Source organism: Moschus berezovskii, chromosome 1 (assembly GCF_049115385.1).
Source record: "Moschus berezovskii isolate FMDL1 chromosome 1, NW_MosBer_1.0, whole genome shotgun sequence".
In the NCBI taxonomy this organism is placed as follows: Eukaryota; Metazoa; Chordata; class Mammalia; order Artiodactyla; family Moschidae; genus Moschus; species Moschus berezovskii.
In genome coordinates, this window is record NC_142460.1 from 6,612,184 (window position 1) to 6,634,566 (window position 22,383).

Consider the following 22,383-nt stretch of genomic DNA (forward strand, 5'->3'; position numbering starts at 1 on the left):
GGATGGAGGAGCCTGGTAGGCTGCAGTCCGTGGGGTCGCTAAGGGTCGGACACGACTGAGTGACTTCATTTTCACTTTTCACTTTCACACACTGGAGAAGGAAATGGCAACCCACTCCAGTGTTCTTGCCTGGAGAATCCCAGGGACGGGGAGCCTGGTGGGCTTCCGTCTATGGGGTCACACAGAGTCGGACACGACTGAAGTGACTTAGCAGCAACAGCAGCAGTTGGGGTTTGTGTAGAGGGACTGTCTCTGGCTCGACAGTTTCTGTGCTCTTAATATTCATCCCCTGCCTCTATCTGGGAGAATCCACCTGGGCTACTCAGCCTCAGTTGCCTCATCCATAATCAGGACAGCATACCTCATTACATACCTGGTTCTTTGGCTGTTGTAAGGATTAAATAAGTTAATAGTTACAGAACGCTCAGAATAGTGGCCAGCGCATAGTAAGCCCTACAAAAATGTTCCATTGCACAGCAAGATCAAACCAGTCAATCCTAAGGGAAATCAACCCTGAATATTCATTGGAAGAGCTGATCCTGAAGCTCCAATACTTTGGCCACCTGACGCAAAGCGCTGACTCATCGGAAAAGACCCCGATGCTGGCAAAGATTGAGGGGAGGAGGAGAAGGGGGTGACAGAGGATGAGACAGTTGTTTGGCATCAGTGACTCAATGGACATGAGTCTGAGCAAACTCTGGGAATAGTGAAGGACAGGGTAGCCTGGTGTGCTGCAGTCCACGGGGTCACAAAGGGTCGGACATGACTGAGAGACTGAACAACAACAAAACTGGTGACTGTCTTCGTGGATGTTATTCCCCCAACTACAGTTGTGATTGTCACAACCAAAGTTTTTATACATTTAAGACTATACAAATTGTCTATGTATATGGAGTCACTCATGATATATTGTACACACTTGTCATTTGTTGGTTTAAAAATGGATTTTTAAAAAATATTGATATTTTATTTCTTATTTACTCATTCATTCCTTGTTTGGCCGTTTTCTTTTAATTGCAGGGCCTCAAGTTGTTGAGAATTTGTTTCTTGAAGTCATCCGGGCATTTTATTCTTACTGCAGAGATGCTCTTGGTTCCGATCTTAAACTTAGCTACACTCAGAGTGGAAATTCAGTGATAAGGTAGGGGTGTGGCTTCCACGTTCACTCTTCCTCCCTCACTAATGCTGCATTTTTTTCTGTTTGCCATAAATTGTGATGTGCTCAAGACTGGAGATGTAGCAGGTCAAGCCACCCCTTAAGATAACCTTTGCTCTTAAATCAGTCAACCTGAATCAACTTTTCCCTGTTGAATGCTGAGAAGATTACAAGGAGTTTGATCTTGTCTCTGCCCCAGCCTGGGAAGTACAGACTGTGTTTTTGGCAAAGTGTGAAAAGTTGCTCAGCAAAGGCAGCTGGGTCTAGTGTACAAGTGTGAGTTACATTTGTGAGGAGGGCAGGCAGGAGGTGGAGTCAGGAAGTGGGGCCGGTGGGTATGAGTCTTTAGGAGACAAGTCAGAAGGCAAGGGGGGCCCCAGGGGCTTGCACTCTAGGACCCAGAAAACACAGCGAGTGGGGTTTGGGAGACCGCAGACAAGGCGATAACTTACACAGCCTGTAGTTATCCATCAGCCCTGTGTCTTGTTCTGTTTTTGTTCTTTTCAAGTAGGGTGCGTGCTAAGTCGCTTCAGCCGTGTCCGACTCTATGCACCCCTATGGACTGCAGCCTGCCAGGCTCCTCTGTCCCTGGGGTTCTTCAGGCAAGAATACTGGAGTTGGTGGCTGAGCCCTTCTCCAGGGGATCTTCCTGACCCAGGAATTGAACCCCTGTCTCCTACCTCTTCCTTTTTCCTTTATTCTTAATGTAATTTCCTTTTTCCCTGACTTGGCATTGGTATACTGAAAATTTAGGACTTCCCAGGTGGTCAGTGGTAAAGAACCTGCCTGCCAATGCAGAAGATGCAGGTTCAATCTCTGGGTGGGGAAGATCACCTGGCAACCCACTCCAGTGTTCTTGCCTGGAGAATTCCAGGGACAGAGGAACCTGGTGGGCTAGTCCATAGGGTCACGAAGAGTCAGACACGACTGAATGCGCGCACGCGCGCACACACACACACGTATTGAAAATTGAAATCTGTTAGATTTTTCTGGTTGTTAACAGTAAGGATACCAAGAGTCTTTCGTGTTTGTTTTTCCCTCACAGAATGAGAGTAGTTTACTGCTTTCCTGAATATGAAGGTAATACACGTTCATGGTAGAATGTACCAATATCTGAAAGTATCGAGAAAAAAAAGATACCATCCGTAATCCCACCACCCTTCTGAGAAAAACATAAAACATTCCAGACTTTCAATGCATAAGTATATAGGTGCCTATCTTTTGTTTTTAAGCTGAAGTTACAATAACTGTTCAGTTGCCTGTTTGGTTTTTTTTTAATGCAAGTTATGACTGACTCTACAGTCTGCTCCTATTGAGGATAATGGTTGCCTTAGAGTCCTTAGTAAGGAGCTGTCACTTACTTAAGAAATCCTGACTAATTGATCAATCTCTTAATGACTTTTGGGTGGTTTCTACTTTTTCAATATTTTATAATGACATTCTCATAATACCCTTCTGTGTACATCTTTGTGTGCTTGTACAAGGATTTATATAGCATAAATCCCTAGAATAAATTTCTTGCGTTATAGAAGATGTGCATTTAAATGTTAGCCAAATTTCTCTCCTAAATGGCTGTACTGTGTTATTTTACCAGTAGAGTATGTAATTACCAATAGTTGGATTTAAGCTGGTTTTCCATATCACATTCTTTTTTCAGTAGCTCTTAAGCTTACTTCTGAGGGAATGTATCAATATGAATACTATTTAGGATGGCACGTGCTTGCTCCTCCCTATATAAGAACAGTAATATTTTATCTATGACCAGGTTTGTCAGCCTCTCAAGAAATAAGTCATAAAAGATTGAAATGGGTTTATTCACACACTGCAGCCCAGGTGAATGAATGGTACAATGAGTTTCTGTTTTTCAGACGTGGTATTTCCGTAATACAGGATTTTTCATAGATAGCATTTATAAGTATCCCTCTTCCTTTACAGTGCAATAAAAGAAAACAGAAACGCCTCTGAGATTGTTAAGACAGTGAATTTGCTGATCACATCCCTGAGCTCAGACTTCCTCTGGGATTACATGACAAGGTGTTTCGAGGACTGTTTCAGGTAAGCCTCCAGTTCAGGCTTTATAAACATGTGGGAAGGAATTGAGGCTGTCATGGTTTTTCATAGCTGCTCATTGTGGTCAGGTTATACTCAGCAGCTAACACTGGGATGATCTCTGCTGAGTACATGATTGGATTCACTTAAACTCATAATAGAATTAAGAATGTTGCCATTGAGAGGGTTCACACAATGCTGATGCTTCCTTATTAAAATGAAACTTTATAAACAAACCTGGAGAAGGCAATGGCAAGCCACTGCAGTATTCTTGCCTAGAAAATCCCATGGATGGAGGAGCCTGGTAGGCTGCAGTCCGTGGGGTCGCTAAGGGTCGGACACGACTGAGCGACTTCACTTTCACTTTTCACTTTCACACATTGGAGAAGGAAATGGCAACCCACTCCAGTGTTCTTGCCTGGAGAATCCCAGGGAAGGGGGAGCCTGGTGGGCTTCCGTCTATGGGGTCACACAGAGTCGGACACGACTGAAGTTACTTAGCAGCAGCAGCATAAACAAACCCATGCGTTTTCTGGTTGGCGTCAAATCTAATCAGGTTTCTTCCCATTGTGCCCTTAGAGGCCTGATCTATTCAACAAGCTTGATTTTGTGGCCCAGGGACTGGAGAGAGAATGTTTTTGAAATCATCGGTCATCCTAAATTCTTACTGAAATCAGTGTATAACTGTTCAGATGAAAGCATTTATGTTCTGAGCTGCTGTAATCAGCTTTCCCGTCACTTTCAATCTGGTGGATTGCACCGACTCCAAACTGTGGGGCGGTGGCCAGCTTGGGACTGCAAGCTTCCCCGCGGGGCCCTTTCCTGGGAGATTTTCCCTGTAAAGGAGGACGGGTGTAATCTCTGAGACCCATTTCTGTCCTGTGATTCATGCTATAAAACTTAATTCCTGTCACCTCCTTTGGAACATCCTGCGTTGTCACACTGTCTTCGGTACCAGCAGCTGTAATCAAAGCGTAACTTACTAACGTTTGTCTCAGGCCGTCCCCTCCACATACCCCCAGGAGAAGCAGGCACATCCATCATGTAAGAGAGCCAGAGATCAGAGATGTGACAGGTCCCGTGTGACGTGGCACAGCAGATCAGCAGCAGCTGAGACTGGAACCAGGCCTGCCTGCCTGACGTCCCAGCTGTTTCGCCGTGTCCTCTTCTGCCTCTGGTGCCAGACCCAGCAGGCGCTCCAATCTGCGATGAATAAATTACTTGTAATTGGATCCACGGGTGACAGCAAGGCCACATTATACTGAGACCGGAGTGTGTTTTGGTCAGCTTAGTTCCATTTCAGAGTTACGAGGAATACTTTCTTTTAAAAAGAGTATTAACTGTGAAACATTTCAGGCACAGGAAAAGATGGAAAATAATGTCAGACACACAGGAACCCGTTGCTAAAATTGTGGATAGTATTTGACCTTCAGTTTTCACATCTTTTTTTTTTTTTTTTTTTTTTTAAGGAATAAAACATTACCACCCAGACAGAGCTAACCCCTTACCTTCCCAGCGGCTTCCCTTCTTTCATCCCAGCTTTAATCACTGTCCTGAAGTTCATGTCTGTCCCAGTGATGTCTGTGCTTTTGTAACAAATATAAAAAGTGTCCGGTATAAAAACAACTATCCAGAAATGATAGTCTGTTTTGCCTCTTCAAGTTTTACATCAATAGTATCAAATTGCATATGACTTTTCACCCATGTATGTTTGGTTGAGGGATAGGGGTCAAAGCCCTCTGGAGATTTTTCTGTATGGTAACATACACACCTAGTCCATTCACCTTGGGTACAGTCAACCAGCATGTGAATACCAGTTTCAGTCTTTTCATCGCTGAAGGTGGTACCCTGGTGACCGCACTGGTCCTGTCTCTTTATATGCAGACGTGGGGGGGTCTCTTTAGAATAGGAACCTAGGAGCAGAATCTCCCAGATGTAGTGAATGCAGTTCTTCCACTTCTTACCCAGATAAACACTGAGATACCTAAGCAATCATTTACAGTGAAGAAAGTTAACTCAGGTCGAACTGTACTGTGACAGCAAGATTAATTCAAAATTACTATTTTGAGAACCGTATATTGACTTTTTAACTTAGATATCTAGTTGCCTACTTATTGAAAAGGAGTGATGACTTTGAGAATAAGCAGCTACCAGTAGAGTTCCCCAATGGAGTAGCAGTTCTCTCTGGAAGCTGAGGGATTCTAAGCTCATGGGGAAGACATGGGGTGGGAGGGGATGGAGGAGCTATCTCCGGTTGTTCCCACAGCAAGTCGAACAGCTGTCCTGCGTTCTGGAGCCAGGCTCCTTCCCTGGGAACATGTCTTTGGTTTGGGGCTGGGGACCTGGAATTGTTGCTGTTGACTTTTGAGATCAGCCGGGTATGGAATCCCATGGGGGCTTGGACCACCCTCAGCTGCTATGGTAAAGTTCAGGTCAGAGACAACCTGTTTCGGAGATAATCGGATTCAAGACTTACTGACACTTCTCTATGTTAGATCGTTTTGGGCATCAAGGCTGAATTATTAGAACTATAGAAGCTGTCTTTCACTGTGGTTGAAATAGAATAAATTACTTTATTGGCAATCATAGGAATTGCTTGACAGTATTACAGGAGAGTGGTTTTTTCTTTCCTGTGGTTCACACAGACCCGTGAAGCGGAGTCCCGCTGTTGGGAGAAGCATCGGCCCTCCCCCAACGGTCTCAGAGCTCTGCACCCTCCTCGTGTTCCTTCTGGACGTGATCCCCCTGGTAGGTCCTTTGCTCTAAAGAGGTGGCTCTGTGCTGGCTGTCGTCTACATTCTTATTAGCAGTGTTGGTCTTTTTCTAAACCTCATCTTACCGACTGGCTTCCCTTGTGTAGGTCAGTTGGTAAAGGATCTACCTGCAATGCAGGAGATCTGGGTTTGATCCCTGGGTCAGGAAGATCCCCTGGAGAAGGGAATGGCAACCTGCTCCAGTATTCTTGCCTGGAGAATCCCCATGGACAGAGGAGCTTGGTGGGCTACAGTCCCTGTGGTCGCAAACAGTCAGACACGACTTAGTGACTAAACCACCACCCCCCATCACCATCTTACTGAACAAGTGGTTGTACATAGACACCACTTAATGTTTGTTTCAGCGTGGAAGGTGTAGCTGAATGTGATCTCGTATCTCTTAGGCTCTTGTAATATAAGGGGTTATAACACTTCAGCCAGTGGTAAGTGGGCTACGCTGAAGTTAGAGAGACCAGATAAGGAGCTGGGTGGCATCCTTGGACAGCAGTTATTTAGGGATGAGTATCGTGATATATGGATAGACAGAATGAAAGTCACTCAATCACGTCTGACTCTGTGCGACCCCATCGACTGTAGCCCGCCAGGCTCCTCTGTGCGTGGGATTCTCCAGGCAAGAATGCTGGAGTGGGTAGCCTTTCCCTTCTCCAGGAGATCTTCCCCACCCAGGGATGGAACCCAGGTCTCCCACATTGCAGGTGGATTCTTTACCAGCTGAGCCACCAGAGAAGGAATGTTATTTCATTTTTTAAATTAAAGAAAAAAAAATTTTGGTCCTGCTGCCCCGGCACCTTGGTTCTATGACCAGAGATCATAACCTCACCCCTTGCATGTGGAAGCACGGAGTTTTAACCACTGGACCTGCAGGGAAGTCCCAGAAAGTAAACATATTTCTTAAAAGTTGCATCCTTGGCTAATTTTCTCCAAGGAAACAAATTCCCTTAATAGAGAAATGAATGTGGTAGTCATTTTCTGCTAGAAAGAGGGAAGCCATCTGAAAGGAGAGTAGAAATGTCCATGAATGTATTTAGATCAAGAAGAAATACTATTTTGTTTTCCGGCTTGGAAACAAATGTGGAATAAACTTAGGCTCAAAAAATGCTTGCGTTTTCCAAGGTGCCGCTTTCTGCTGATCACACATGAGTTACATCCACGTTTGTGTTTCACAGGAACTTTACTCGGAGGTGCAAACCCAGTACCTCCCACAGGTGCTTGGCTGCCTGCTGCAGCCTCTGGCCGAGGAGATGGAGATGCTGAGCTTACCTGAACTCACGCATGCCCTGAGGACCTGTTTCAAAGTGCTCAGCAAGGTCCAAATGCCGCCTTCCTACCTGGACGTGGAGCCCACAGCTGGGAGCTTGGTACGTGCTGGGAGGAGCCAACATGGTTTTCCGGGCTAACGGGCCCTTGGGCCTCCCTGGATAGGAATAAAGACTAGAAGACGTATTGGTACTATCCAAAGCAGGCTTCTAAGGCCCTCATATGCTTCGTGAAAGCCTGTCGTGTTGAAGTAACCCTGTTCATTTCACCCTCTGCCCTGCTGTCTTTCTGCTGAAGCCCACCACTAAGCTAATGGTTACACACAGCTCACCGTCTCCACCTTTCTATGTGTATGTTTGTATATGAGGAATTTTGCTTTTTTTTAAGTACAAGTGAGATAGTAGTCCCTGGGGCTGCAGTAACAAAGTGCCACGCTGGGTGACAGAACAGCAGAAAGTTCCCGTCTCACAGCTCTGGAGGCCAGATGTCCGAGGCTAAGGTGTCAGCAGGGTGGTTCCTTGCAGGCTGTGAGGGAGTGTCCATTCCGTGCATTGCCCCTGGTCTTCTAGTGTTCCTGGCGTTCCTTGACTTGTAGACCCGTCGCCCCAATCTCAGCCTCCCCCTTCCCATGTGTGCATATCTGTGTGTGTCCAGTTTTCACCTTTTTATGAGGACACCCATCATACTGGATTAGAACCCATCCTAATGACCTAATTTCACTTGATCATCTTCAAGGACCCTAATTCCAAATAAGATCACAGTCACAAATACTGGTGTTAGGGGGGGCTTCAGCTTTCTTTTTTAGGGAACATAATTCAACTCATAATAGACATTATTTCTCTGATTTGCTTTGATTTTCATCCAAACACTCCTTGGAGAGCATCTGTATCTGTGTACAGACAGAGGTATCTTGCTGGTTTCTCATTTCTGCATGAGAGTCTATGGTATGGCTTTACAGCTTCTTCAACCACTCCCCTATCGAGGTTTTTTTTTGTTTGTTTTTTTTTCAGTTATTTCTAGTTTTTCACTGCTGCGGTGCCGCTGTCAGCATCTTCATACAACCTGCTCTCAAGGCTGCCAGTGTCTCTGAGGAGTCAGTTCCTAGAAATGGGAATCAAGCACATTTCTTAATGTGAAGAGATGCTGCCAAATTGTCCTCCAAAAAGACTTAAAACAGTACAGTTCCACAAGCAGTTTGAGGCCCATGGTCTTTGAATTATTTTTGATTTTTCGCTTTGTTTAGGGATTTGAAAGTTCTGCGCTTGAGATCCATTCGGTGCAGTGGCAGACAGGAACAGGCTGAAAAGGGGACCCTTCCTGAAAGGAGGGTGGCTTCCCTGGTGGCTCAGAGGGTAAAGCATCTGCCTGCAATGTGGGAGACACAGGTTCAATCCCTGGGTCAGGAGGATCCCCTGGAGAAGGAAATGGCAACCCACTCCAGTACTCTTGCCTGGAAAATTCCATGGACAGAGGAGCCTGGTGGGCTACAGTCCGTGACTGAGTGACTTCACCTTATTCCTTTTCCTGAAAGGAGAGCCATGCGTGTTGGTTAGTGCTGGGAGGCAGGTGGGCTGCCCATGGGGCTTGAAGCTCAGTTTGTAGACTAGTTACTGGTTCTTCCTTCACTCTCAAAGCTGGTTGTTTTTTTTTTCCCCCAGCTGTTACAACTGTTGGAAAAATCCTGGAAAGGATGTAAGCTATAAAGTATAAGCATGTGTTGTGTACAAATAGAAATAACAATGTTTCCAAATATTTGCATAATACTGTCTCATTCTTCCCCAGAGAGTGGGTCAGGTGCTGAAAAGTTTTCAGTTTAATGTAGCATTCCCTGAGTAACAGTATATAAGAGGTTGATTCATTGAAGTGTCATCCTTCTGAAAAAGCCACAGACTGTATGGACACGTGTGTGTGTGTGTGTGTGTGTGTGTGTGTGAGTCATGAACGTGGTTAATACTTTGTTCTTGCTGTCTCTTAGTGTGTGTGTGTGTGTGTGAGTCATGAACGTGGTTAATACTTTGTTCTTGCTGTCTCTTAGTGTGTGTGTGAGTGTGTGTGAGTGTGTGTGTGTGAGTGTGTGTGTGAGTGTGTGTGTGTGTGAGAGAGTGTGTGTGTGTGTGAGTGTGTGTGTGTGTGTACGAGAGTGTGTGTGTGTGTGTGTGTGTGAGTGTGTGTGTGTGTGTGAGTCATGATGTGGTTAATACTTTGTTCTTGCTGTCTCTTTGTGTGTGTGTGTGTGTGCGTGTGAGAGTGTGTGTGTGCGTGTGAGTGTGTGTGTGTGCGTGTGCGTGTGTGTGTGCGTGTGTGTGTGTGAGAGTGTGTGAGTGTGTGTGTGTGAGTGTGAGTGTGTGTGTGTGTGTGTGTGAGTCATGAACGTGGTTAATACTTTGTTCTTGCTGTCTCTTAGTGTGTGTGTGTGTGTGTGTGTGTGCGTGTGAGAGTGTGTGTGTGCGTGTGAGTGTGTGTGTGTGCGTGTGCGTGTGTGTGAGTGTGTGTGTGTGTGAGAGTGTGTGAGTGTGTGAGTGTGAGTGTGTGTGTGTGTGTGTGTGAGTCATGAACGTGGTTAATACTTTGTTCTTGCTGTCTCTTACTTCATTCCTTTACGCCTGCATTTTATGCTCAGCCCAATTTCCTCATTCAGATTCTTAAATGTCAGAAACTTTTTTTTTTTCCATTTCATTTTGTTTTCTTAAAATTTGGCAATTTCACGTTGGAGTATTGTGTTCGGTTGCTCAGTCATGTCTGACTCTTTGCGACCCCATGGACTGTTTGTGGCCCACCAGGCTCCTCTGCCCACGGAATTCTCAAGGCAGCGATACTGGAGGGGGGTTGCCGTTTTCTCCTCCGGGATCTTCCCCACCCAGGGATGGACCCCGCGTCTCTTGCACTGGCAGGCAGATTCTTGACTACTAGCGCCCGCTGGGAAGCCCGTACTGGAGGAGAGCCCATGAACAATGTTGTGACAGTTTCAGGCGCCCAAGAGAGTGACTCAGCGGTACATACACGTGCGTCCTTTCTCCCCCAACTCCCCTCCCGTCCAGGCTGCCACATAACACCGAGCAGCGTTCCCTGTGCTGTACAGTCGGTCCTGCTGGCAGAGACGGCTTTCAGTAACCTCTTTGGATTCTGAAGGGTCTAGATAAATAGTGAGAAGAGGGCTCTCTCATGACACATGGAGACCCTCTCGAAAAACAGGGAGGATGCATTTGTAGCCTGATTCACTTGATGTTTGAACCCCTTGTTCTTATGAGATCCACAATACAAGCTTCCATTTTTTTTTCCCCAGAGTCCAATCAGAGGTGAAGACACCGAAGTGATTTCCAACACAGACGCCATGCCCGCTGGCGACGAAGACGCGCCGTTTCCCCCGCTGAAATCGGAAGACAGCGGCATCGGGCTGAGCGCCTCCTCGCCGGAGCTCTCGGAGCACTTGCGGGTGCCCCGGGTCTCCCCGGACAAAGATGACGTCTGGAAGAAGGGCGGGAGCATGCAGAGGACGTTCCTTTGCATCCAGGAGCTAATCGCCACCTTCGCCCACAAGAACGTTTTCGGGGCGCAGCTGACGGCGTCCGGGGAAGACACCAAGTCGGTGGAGGAGCCCGCGGGTCCGCGGGATGAGGGCGGGAAGGGCTCGTGGGAGGCCCGGCCCCTGGGCGGCGTGCCCCAGTTCAAGCAGATGCTCTCCGATCTCTTCACGGCCCGAGGGTCCCCCTTCAAGGCCAGGAGCGCGGAGCCGCCCTCACCCCCGCCCCGCAGCCCTGGCCGCAAGAAGGACGAGGGGTGGGCCGTGGACCAGGTGGTCCTCAACCTGGGGGGCTCCCGGGAGGGCGTCCGGGAGGCCTTCGCTGCCGCCTGCCACCTGCTGCTGGACTGCGCCACCTTCCCCGTATACCTGTCCGAGGAGGAGATGGAGCAGCTCTGTGAGATCCTCTTCCAGCCTCCGGGTGAGGGGCACCCCAGCGGTGTGCCAGGAGGGGTTGGGAGCCTTGGGCCCCTGAGGGTTACAGACGAGTTAAAACTTCACAGTGACCGAGAGGGCGCTGTCTGCCCACCCCCATTTTCCTTCCTTGTTTCATAGTTCCCGTGTATGGTTTGGGTTTGTCTTCACCAGAGGGGAACCTAACGAAGCTCCCTCTGTATCTTTACAGTTCCTTTTTTCTTTGGCTGCACCCCTGGCATGTGGGATCTTCCCTATATGTAGCTCGGACGGTAAAGAATCTGCCTCCAGTGCAGAAGACCTGGGTTCGATCCTTCGGTCAGGATGATCCTCTGGAGAAGGGAATGGCAATCCACTCCGGTAGTCTTGCCTGGAGAATCCCACAGACAGAGGAGCCTGGCAGGTCACAGTCCATGGGGTCGCAAAGAGTCAGACACGACTGAGTGACTAACACTTCACTACACAGCATGGGAGATCTTAGTTCCCCGACCAGGTTTTGAACCCACGCTCCCTGCAATGGAAGCGCAGAGTCTTAACCCCTGGAGCGCCAAGGAAACCCCTGGGCCTATATTTTTTAACCCTCGGGTGCCCAGCACAGCCTGTTGAAAGGTCTGAGACAGAAAAGGAGCCTCATCCAAGTCAGGACATAGACCGTTTTGTGAGGCTGTTACTGGAGCTCTGTGTTAGTGTGCCAGGGCTCCCATAGCAGGGTGCCACCCACTGAGTGGCTCAAACCATGGAAATGTGTTGTTGCACGGTCTGGAGGCCACAAGTCTGAGGTCAGTGTGTTGGCAGGGCTGCGCTCCCTCTGAAGGTGCTTCAGAAGGGTGTGTTCCGGCCTCTCCTCCAGCCTCTGGTGGTTCCCAGGCTTGTGGGAGCCCAGCCCTCACCTTTCCACGGCATTCTTCCCGTGTGTGTGTCTGTGTTCCAGTTTCCCTTCGGTAAGGTATCCACTGGGCTTCCCAGGTGGCCTTAGTGGTAAAGAACCGTCCTGCCAGTGCAGGAGACAATAAGAAACACAGGTTCAATCCCTGGGTCAGAAAGATCCCCTGGAGAAGGATATGGCTGGCCACTCCAGTCTTCTTGCCTGGAGAATCCCCGGGACAGAGGAGCCTGGCGGACTGCAGTCCATAGAGTTGCAAAGAGTCGGACACGACTGAAGCGACTGAGCACGCATGCACTCGGGGCACCCGTTATGTTGGATTAGAGGCCCACCCACTCTTCTCTGCTAGGGCCTCATTTTAACGAATTACGTCTGCGACCAATTTCCCAAGAGGGTCATTCTGAGGCCCTGAGGGTTTATAAACTTCAACATAAGAATTTCTATGACAGCACAGTTCAAACCGTTACTGGCAGCACCCCGGGCTGCCATAACAAAATACCATAGGCTGGGGGGCACTTAAGCCACAGAAATGTATTTTCTCACAGTTCTGGGTCTAGAAGTTCGAAATCAGGGTGCCAGCATAGTCAGTGTCTGGTGAGAGCTCTTCCCTGCGTTACAGACTGCCACCTTCTCACCATGTGTTCGCATCGGGACGTGTGTGGGGTGTGTAGGGGGGTCTCTCTGGTGTCTTCTAATAACGGCTGCAGTCCCATCATGTCAGCCACCCCTCAGGACCTCATTTAGACCCGTCACCCCCATAGGCACCCCCCTCCAAATACTGTCACCCTGGGGGCTTGGGGCATTCACATGTGAATTTCAGGCACATGCAGTTGAGTCTATTGCAGGCAGTGAACACTTTAAAGAAAAAAAGATCAAGGGGAAGGTATAAAAGAACAGTGATCAAGTTGGTAGGAGCTGAGGGTGAAGATTTCCCCTCTCATCATCACCTCTATTAAAAGTCCCCTGCAATGTGTCTTTTGACTCCCGAGCTGCAGATGACAGTATACTTGGAAGAGATGCATTTAGAATTGATATCTTCGGTACATTTTTAGCCTCTTGTAAAGCTAATACCGTGTGCCCTACCACCCAGAGAACTTTGAAAACACAAATGTAACTTTTACTGTATGTAAATTTTACAAGTATTTTCATTCAGATGTTACTGGGTTTACTGTGTGTGTGTGTGGCAGTGCTGGGTCTTTTTTGTGGTGCTTGGGCCCTTCCTTGCTACGAGAGGGCTTTCTCTATTTGCGGCGAGCAGGGGCTACTCTCTAGTTGCGGCGTGCAGGCTTCTCATTGCAGTGGCGTCTCTTGTTGCAGAGCACAGGCTCTAGGGTGTGAAGGCTTAAATTGTTGTAGGGTACAGGTTTAGTTGCCTCAGGGCGTGTGGGATCTTCCCAGACCAGGGATCCAACCCGTGTCCCCTGCTCTGGCAGGCAGATCCTTAACCACTGGACCACAGGGAAAGTCCCATTTACAAAATTTTTGAAACAAGAGAAACGTGTTTTGAATCATCTCAAAGCCCCAAGAGTGATACTTGCAGAACTTGAACAGTCTGTTAGCACATGACTTGGGTCTCATCAGTCCCTGGCCCTGAATGGGGACAGTGGAGTGTGTCACCACCAGAAGGTGATCACACTGCTGTGCAGGTGGTCTCCCGGACCTGAAGGTCTTAGAGTCTGCAGGCTGGTGAGCCAGTCTCAAGAGGTTTTTGTGTGTCTCCATCCTCTCTGGTTGGCTTCCTTTCAGGAGCTGGCGATTCCGGTTTTCCACCTTGGCTGAAGTCCCTGATGACCATCTGCTGCTGTGTGACTGACTGCTACCTCCAGAATGTGGCCATCTCCACCCTACTCGAAGTGATCAACCACTCCCAGTCCCTTGCCCTCGTCATCGAAGACAAGATGAAACGCTATAAAAGCTCCGGACACAACCCATTTTTCGGCAAACTGCAGATGGTGACGGTTCCGCCCATCGCTCCAGGAATACTGAAAGTCATTGCAGAGAAAACAGACTTCTATCAGGTATTTCCCACCGGGAAGAGGAAGGCTGGGACCCTGAGACCTTCTTCCCAGACACTTTCTCTGAAGCTGTCCCTGAGGTGTTGGGGTGGGGTGGGTGGATGTGTGTGTGTATGCAGTCAGTTGCTTAGTCATGTCAGACTCTTTGCCAACCCCATGGTCTGTAGCCCACCCAGGCTCCTCTGTCCATGGAATTCTCCAGGCAAGAATACTGGCAGGGGGTTGACATTTCCTCTTTAGGGGATCTTCCCAACCCAGCGATCAAACCCATGTGTCTTGATCTCCAGCATTGACAGGCGGTGGTAACAAAGAATATGATGCCTTGGGTAGCAGCCAGAGAGGGTGGCTGGAGACCTGGCCTGCTTTGTCTGTCTCTAACCCCAGCTCCTGGCAGTTTCTGGCCCTGCAGCAAGTGTTCAGTAATATTTGTGTTCAGTTTTAGGCTGACTGGACTCCATAAGTAAGAATTGTTAACTTATCTAAATACACAGAAAGAGAAACTTCGTCCCACTTTGTGAGATTTGAGGCTTTGAGGTTATTTAGGTTCAAGGAAAACTTCAGTTTCTCAGTCATGTCTGACTGCGACCCCATGGACTGCAGCATGCCAGGCCTCCCTGTCCATCACCAACTCCTGGAGTTTACTCAGACTGATGTTCATTGAGTCGGTGATGCCATCCAACCATCTCATCCTCTGTCGTCCCCTTCTCCTCCTGCCTTCAGTCTTTCCCAGCATCAGGGTCTTTTCAAATGAATCAGTTCTTTACGTTGGGTGGCCAAAGTATTGGCGTTTCAGCTTCAGCATCAGTCCTTCCAATGAATATTCAGGACTGATCTCCTTTAGGGTGGACTGGTTGGATCTCCTTGCCATCCAAGGCACTCTCAAGAGTCTTCTCCAACAGCACAGTTTAAAAGCATCAATTCTTCAGCGCTCAGCTTTCTTTATAGTCCAGCTCTCACATTCATACATGACTACTGGAAAAATCGTAACTTTGACTAGACGGACCTTTGTCAGCAAACTGACCTTTGTCTCTGCTTTTTAATATGCTGTCTAGGTTGGTCATAGCTTTTCTTCCAAGGAACAAATATCTTTTAATTTCATGGCTGCAGTCACCATTTGCAATGATTTTGAAGCCCAGGAAAATAAAGGCTGTCACTGTTTCCATTGTTTTCCCATCTGTGTGCCATGAAGTGATAGGACCAGATGCCATGATCTTCGTTTTTTTGAATGTTGAATTTTAAGCCATCTTTTTCATTCTCTTTCACCTTCATCAGGAGGCTCTTTAATTCCTCTTCTCTTTCTGCCACAAGGGTGGTGTCATCTGCATATCTGAGGTTATTGATATTTCTCCTGGCAATCTTGATTCCATCTTAAGGTTCATCCAGCCCGCCATTTTATATGATGTGCTCTGCATATAGGGCTTCTCTGATGGCTCAGATGGTAAAGAATCTGCCTGAAATGCAGGAAACCCAGGTTCAATCCCTCGGTTGGGAAGATCCCCTGGAGGAAGGCATGACAACGCAGTCCAGTGTTCTTGCCTAGAGAATTTCATGGACACAGGAGCCTGGCAGGCTACAGTCCATGGGATTTCAGAGGCAGACGCAACCGAGGGACTGATGGTTTTACACTCTGCGTGTAAGCTAAATAAGCAGGGTGACAGTATACAGCCTGACGCCTCCTTTCCAGATTTTGAACGTCTGTTGTCGCGTGTCCCCCATTCTGGCTCTCTTCACTTGTGGGTTCAAGTTTACGTCTGGTACTGTTTCTTTACTCCAGCCCACCTTTGCTTGTACTGTCTTGAAATCCATTTCCACAAGTGATGGGACCAGCAGTGCAGTGTGCTCCTACTGTTTTATGCAACTGGTTTTTAAAATTATTTGTAAGAAGAAAAGACAAGGAATATGCATTCACGCTGTCTTTTTATAATTACATAATTACTTTTCCTGGTGCTTTTTGTATGGATTCAGATAACTGTCTCGGGTCACTTATTTTCACCCTGAAGAACTTTTCCATTAGTCTTGTAAAGTACGGCTGCTAGCACCAAAATCTGTTAGATTTTCTGTATCTAGAAATGTCTTGATTTTTCTTTCTTTTATATAAGATAGATTTATGGAATATATGATCTTCTTTTTTTTTGTCTTTCAACACATTGAATATAAGAAATAGCCCACTTTAATCTTTTCCACATACACTTAATTATAAAATATTTAAAGCAGCATTTGTTTAATAATCCATAACAAATGCTCAGCTAAATGTTTCAGTGAACCTGCATTTGAATTAATTGAATATGTCATCCACCAGTCTTCTGGCTTCCCTTGTTTCTGATGAAAAGTTGGCTGTTACCTTACTAGGGTTTGCTTGTAAATTATCAAATCAATTTTCTCTTCTTACTTTCAAGATTTTCTCTGTCCTTTATCATTCCACTAGGATGTGTCTGGGTGGGATCTCTTGGTATTCATCCTTCTTGGAATACAGGTGATTCCCCTCTGAAAGTGGAGGTCTGGGCTAGAGCTGCAGTGTCCTGGGTGGCCGATGCCCACATTTCACCTGTGCCATTACCCTCGCTGGTGGCTCCGGTGGTGTGGTTCTGGCGATGGTGGTTCTTTGTGTATTAAGGATGCTCACAGAGCAAAGGTAGGCAGGAACCGGCAGCTGGGGGCCAGACTGGCCTGCCAGAGGAGGAAAGGGGCAGGACTTGCCGGTGTTCACCCGGTCTCCCCTCCATCCAGAGGGTGGCTCATGTGCTTTGGAATCAGCTGAACAAGGAGACCCGGGAGCATCATATCACATGTGTGGAGTTGTTCTACCGGCTGCACTGCCTGGCCCCCACGGCCAACGTCTGTGAGGACATCATCTGCCACGCCCTCCTGCACCCCGACAAGGTGAGTCTCTGTAGCCGGCGACCTCCGTCTGACCCTGGTCCTGACACCTGCGCCCTGCCCCCATGCCCAGGTGTCACGTGGTGGCGTGTGTTAGTCATTCAGTCGTGTCCAGCTCTTGGCGACCCTACAAACTGTAGCCCACCAGGCTCCTCTGTCCGTGGGATTCTCCAGGCAAGAATACTGGAGTGGGTTGCCATGCCCTTCTCCAGGGGATCTTCCCGACACAGGGATAGAACCCGGGTCTCTCACATTGCAGGCGGATTCTTTACCATCTGAACTATCAGGGAAGCCCTCAGGCAGACTCACCTGTATCCGACAGGAGTCATTCTGAGGTGCAGTGGACATCCTGTTTAATGGGCAGGTGTGTTGCATCAGCAGCATTTTAATACATCAGTAATTTCAGGACTGGAAGGCCTGAAGCAAAAGCACGAGCCACCCCGTGTGTCATATTAAAGCTTACCAAGGACATCTGCCCAGGCTTCTGTGATGCTTGCAGGGCCCCCAGAGCTCTGGGTGAAGCAGGCAGCTGCAGAGAATGTGTCACCCCCGGAGCCCTGGCTCTGTACTGCTGTCAGGTCCTGTCCTCTAAGCTGGGAGTCCCCAGTCTCCGGGCTGCAGATCGGAACCTGCTGTCAGATCAGCAGTGGTATTAGATGAGAAATGAAGAGCATGATAATTGTCATAAGCATGGAATCCTTCCGAAACCACCCCCCTCCCTGACCCCAGTCCATGGAAGAACGTTGTCTTCTGTGAAACTGGTGCCAAAGAGGCTGGGGATGGCACTGCCAAGGGCTGCGAGGAGGCCATGCCCTGTGTTCTTCTCCAGCTGCAGGCCTAGCTATGGCCCTGCACTCTGGTCATCGTGGAGTCTGGAACATGGACTGCCCTGCCGGACACCAGGCCCCTTAACTCAGGCATCTCTGCCCTGCTTGCCCTCTTTCCACTGAGTTCTTGTCTGTCATTTAAACGGGGCTCGCCACCGCTGAGAACGCCGTTCTGTTAAGAAAGAAACCAGGCACCTCACTGTCATTTAAACGGGGCTCGCCACCCCTGAACGCCGTTCTGCTAAGAAAGGAACCAGCACCTCACTCCTGTTTTCTCTCCTGTTCAAGGGAACCAGGTTGGAAGCTCTGTTCCGATTTTCTGTCATCTGGCACCTGACCAGAGAGATCCAGGGAAGCAGAGTGACGTCTCACAATCGCTCCTTTGACAGGTGATGGGGACTTTTTTTTTTTTAATAACCCTTAAAGGAAAAGGACACTTTGGGAGGTTCTGGGTCAGCGTGCCAGGCTAGGATCAGGGAGATGCATGAAACGGAAACCACCCCCCCCACCCCATGTTCCTGATACAGAGAGATTCCTGGGGCCCCCTCAGTGAATTCAGGCCAGACAGGTGTGAATACCTCATAGGGGATTTCTTACCTTGATCCTGGATGGAGGAAGCCCTGCGTGCCTCAGTCACCTGAGGAGCTGGCAGAACAAGCCCCCCAAGGGGGCTTGGCAGGAAGATGAGGAGGGATAAACCTTGGCTGGGCTTCCCCAGCAGCTTCAGTGGTAAAGAACCCACCTGCCAGTCAGTGCAGGAGACGCAGGTTTGATCCCCAGGTCAGGAAGATCCCCTGAAGAAGGAAAAGGCTACCCACTCCAGTGTTCTTACCTGGGAAATCCCATAGACAGGGGGGTCTGGCAGGCTACCGTCCATGGGGTTGCAACGAGTAGGACACATGGAGCACGCACACACACACATTGATCTTAACTGGGGTGGCGGCCACACTGGGTGTGTGCAGCAGCGATGTCCTCAATCCCAGGCCAAAAACCGTGCATTTTATCACAGGCATGTTCTGTTCTACACTGATTTTTTAAAATTCCATACTTTGTTTCCTGTAAGCTTCCCTGGTGGCTCAGAGGGTAAAGTGTCTACCTGCAAGGCAGGAGACCTGGGTTCGATCCCTGGTTGGGATGATCCCCTGGAGAAGAAAATAGCAGCCCACTCCAGTATTCTTGCCTGGAAAATCCCATGGATGGAGGAGCCTGGTGGGCTACAGTCTGTGGGGTCACAAGGAGTCGGACATGACTGAGCAACTTCACTTTGGCTTTTACCTTGTTCCTGGAGCCCTAGCTGTGGGGTCAGACACAAAGCCTTGGAGAGATGCCAGCTGGTCCTGATGTACCCCACCCCGGCCCCCATTTGTGAGGAGGCCCAGGCATCAGGATTTTTAAAGGCTCCCCTGACTTAGCAACTCAACAACAAACCAGCAACAGTGACCCTAGCTGGAAGCAGGGTTGACCTCGTGGTTTCCGTCTGCCTGGGCCCGGGGGTGGAACTCCCTGAGGGTGTCCTGACCGCCCTGACAGTGTGCATCCACGCCCTCCCCTCCCCACGGCAGGTCCCTGTTCGTGGTGCTGGACAGCCTTGGCAGCTCGGACGGGGCCATCGGGGCCGCCGCCCAGGGCTGGCTGGTGCGGGCACTCTCCCTGGGTGACGCGGCCCGCATCCTGGAGCCCGTGCTCCTGCTCCTGCTGCAGCCCAAGACCCAGCGGACCGCCATCCACTGCCTCACGCGGGAGAACTCGGCGGGTGAGCACATCGTGCGGGGGCCAGGCTGGCCCCGCGTCTGGGTCCCTGGGGTAGGGAAGGGGCGGTCGGGACCTCCCTGCCGCCCTGGGGCTGCAGTCAAGGCACTCAGACCGACAGGATGGTTTCGCCAGATTCAGAAGGTGGGGGAGGTACTTTGTGGGGCCTCCTACAATTTCCAGATCAGATTAACCAGCACTTAGAAATGCTAAGCAGTGGGTTTGTTGTTTTCACTGAAAAATATATGATTCCGTTAAAAAGGAAAAGACTAGCAACCCATGTTCCAATAAATATAGCTGATTCTTGATTCTTTTGCTGGCAAAAGCAATTCAAGCGCATCCAAGGTAATAGGAGAGAAAAACAGACCATCCATCTGAAGGTCTCCAAGGCCACCTCTTCACTTAGGAAGGAAGTCTGAGGTCTGGTTTGAAGGTCATTTTGGGCTGGCCAGGCTAACTCTTCTCAGACCTGGGATGGGAGGGCAGAGGTTTTTCCCAGGTATGAATGATCGAGCGTGTCGAAATCTGCATGTAAGCTAATCAGTTGTGCTATATAAAAATTATGTGTATGTGTGTGTATGTTTGTAGATGCATAGATAAAAGTCTGTAAAATACGCTCCACATTTGCTAACTGCTGTTATCAGCAAGGAGGGAGGCATGGTGTGTATATTTGGGGAAGGGATTGGGATATTTGAGGGGAGCTTTTGTTATCATACTGTACACATGTTGTATTTATTGGCATTTAAAAAATAAAACATTTTTCTGTAAAAAAAAAAAAAAAAATTACATCTGCTCAAGAACCGTCAACAAGGTAAGTGGTTTCAATCCGCTCTCCAAAGTTCTTTCCAGCTTTAACCTAAAATCAGAGAAGTAGAAGAAACAGACCTCTGGGCTCTGAGAATTTTCAGAGGCATCTTTAACTAAATTTTAAAGACTAGAGGAGACATAGGAAAAGGAAAAGAAAGACTGAAATGAAACAGCTGATTTCATTGACTTTCAGTGATTAATACCTAGCACAGTTTATGGTCTAACATCACTTTCCACAATAGGTGTATTTTGTGATTTCCTGCAGTTAGTTCTCTAAGCAGTGGCTTTACAGGCTTTGACTAGTTTGTTTAGCTTAGTGGGTTGTACATACTCAGTGTTCGTCAGTCTCATCTTACGGAGGAATGCAGCCCAGCACCTAAATAAGCAAAGATTCCCAGGTGGCTTCCTCTCTTTACAAGCTTCCTTGCCTAAAAACTAGGAGGCATTTTATTACTCCACACTTATAAGAAAGTAAAATACAAAGAACTGTAAACTAAGCACCTTCGTAAAAGTTTGGTCTTCATTTATGGCAGCTCAATTTTGAAGCATTTCTTTGCTTTAACAAGAAACTTTACAGCCCATCAGGTGTTAAAAGTCTCAGGGCACTTTCTGCTGCATCTTCTAATTCCTGTCTAATGCTACCTGCCTGTTAAGAAAAAAATGTGTCTTCTCTGCCCTGTTCACTCCCTGGAAACAACCAGAAGGGGTCTACTTACTTCCCCTCCTCGCTACTGCGGTAGTCCTTCGGAAATCTCATTTTTAAATACTGTTTAAAGTGGAACAACAGGAAGCTCATATTTCTAATATCTTATCCTTCCTTCTTTCCTAACCTGGCTTAATGTTCATGGAATAGATTTGTTGAAAGCTGCCTATTTCAAATGTTTGGCAGTGCTGAAGATATCTGGCTTTTCACTCCTTTTTAAAAGAGACCTGAGCACTTTAAAGTGTTGTCTGTGTTCTGATCTCAGAGGTACTGACAATGCTTATTTTAAAAATCGGAGTAATCAGCAAATAAAAGCACAAATAAAGTCCCTTGCCATGCCGGCCAGTAGAGCACTTTACAGTTAATAGCTCAGCAGATATCCTCCCAGACATTTCCATTTTTGCGTATTACAGATACTCTCCCCTAAGCGGACTTTTTCTGAACAGCAAGATTCTGCAGCTTGCTGTTTCCTTTTAATACGCAATGCACTCTGCACATTGCTCCATATCGGTGCATGTAGATGTGTCTTTAGAAAACCCAGCAGTCGCCCTCTGCAGGCCTGCAGGATGAGATTTCAGTCTCTTACTTTGTGGATGCTTTGTTTGTTTTTATACAGCACATTGCAGCAATGCCCTTTCAGTTTTGAAAAACCTTCTGTTGATGTTTCTGTAGGGTGCCTTTTTTTGAAAGGAAAGTCCTGGGAGAAAACGATAGGCATTTTTATAGATCACCCTTCCCCTAAACTCGGTATATATTTTCTATGATAATATAACTAAATTACCCAATTTCTTGAACATTTTAAAGGACCTATTCACTTTGCTTGTCTGATTTCCATCTGTAATGTTTCACACAGGAACTATATCTTGTTGTTTTTTCATGCTTTATTTTTTATTGCAGTATTGTTGATTTACAGTGCTACGCAAGTGTCATGAGCACAGCATAGTGATTCATGATTTTTAAAGGTTACACTCCATTTATGGGCTTCCCTGGTGGCTCAGTTGGTGAAGAATCCACCTGCAATGCGGGAGACCCAGGTTGGATCCCTGGGTGGGGAAGATCCCTTGGAGAAGGAAATGGCAGCCCACTCCAGTATTCTTCCCTGGAGAATGCCAGGGACAGAGGAGCCTGGTGGGCCACAGTCCATGGGATCGCAGAGTCAGACATGACTGAGCCTCTGAGCATACTCAATGTATATTTATTATATCATATTGGTTATATTCCCTATGTGAAAGTGAAAGCCACTCAGCCATTCATTAAATTCTCCAAGCAAGAGCACTGGAGTGGGTTGCCATATCCTCCTCCAGGGGATCATCCCAACCCATCCAGATATTGCCAAGAATTTGTCTTGCCCC

At 47.9% G+C, this 22,383-nt stretch overlaps 1 protein-coding gene across 6 annotated transcripts in view; it reads left to right on the forward strand.

Moving 5' to 3' along the window:
- DOP1B (DOP1 leucine zipper like protein B) overlaps positions 1-22,383 on the forward strand; it is a 127,415-nt gene that overhangs the window by 60,197 nt on the left and 44,835 nt on the right. For all 6 annotated transcript variants that reach the window (XR_008684446.2, XM_055416175.2, XM_055416160.2 and 3 more), the window contains exons 10-18: positions 1,021-1,141; positions 3,092-3,211; positions 5,851-5,953; positions 7,146-7,337; positions 10,520-11,177; positions 13,800-14,071; positions 16,796-16,948; positions 18,061-18,161; positions 19,335-19,525. Coding sequence is in view for 5 of the 6 variants with exons in the window: in XM_055416175.2 (XP_055272150.2) it covers positions 1,021-1,141; positions 3,092-3,211; positions 5,851-5,953; positions 7,146-7,337; positions 10,520-11,177; positions 13,800-14,071; positions 16,796-16,948; positions 18,061-18,161; positions 19,335-19,525 (1,911 nt within the window). In the remaining variant the exon portion in view is untranslated. The remainder of the gene's footprint in view (positions 1-1,020; positions 1,142-3,091; positions 3,212-5,850; positions 5,954-7,145; positions 7,338-10,519; positions 11,178-13,799; positions 14,072-16,795; positions 16,949-18,060; positions 18,162-19,334; positions 19,526-22,383) is intronic.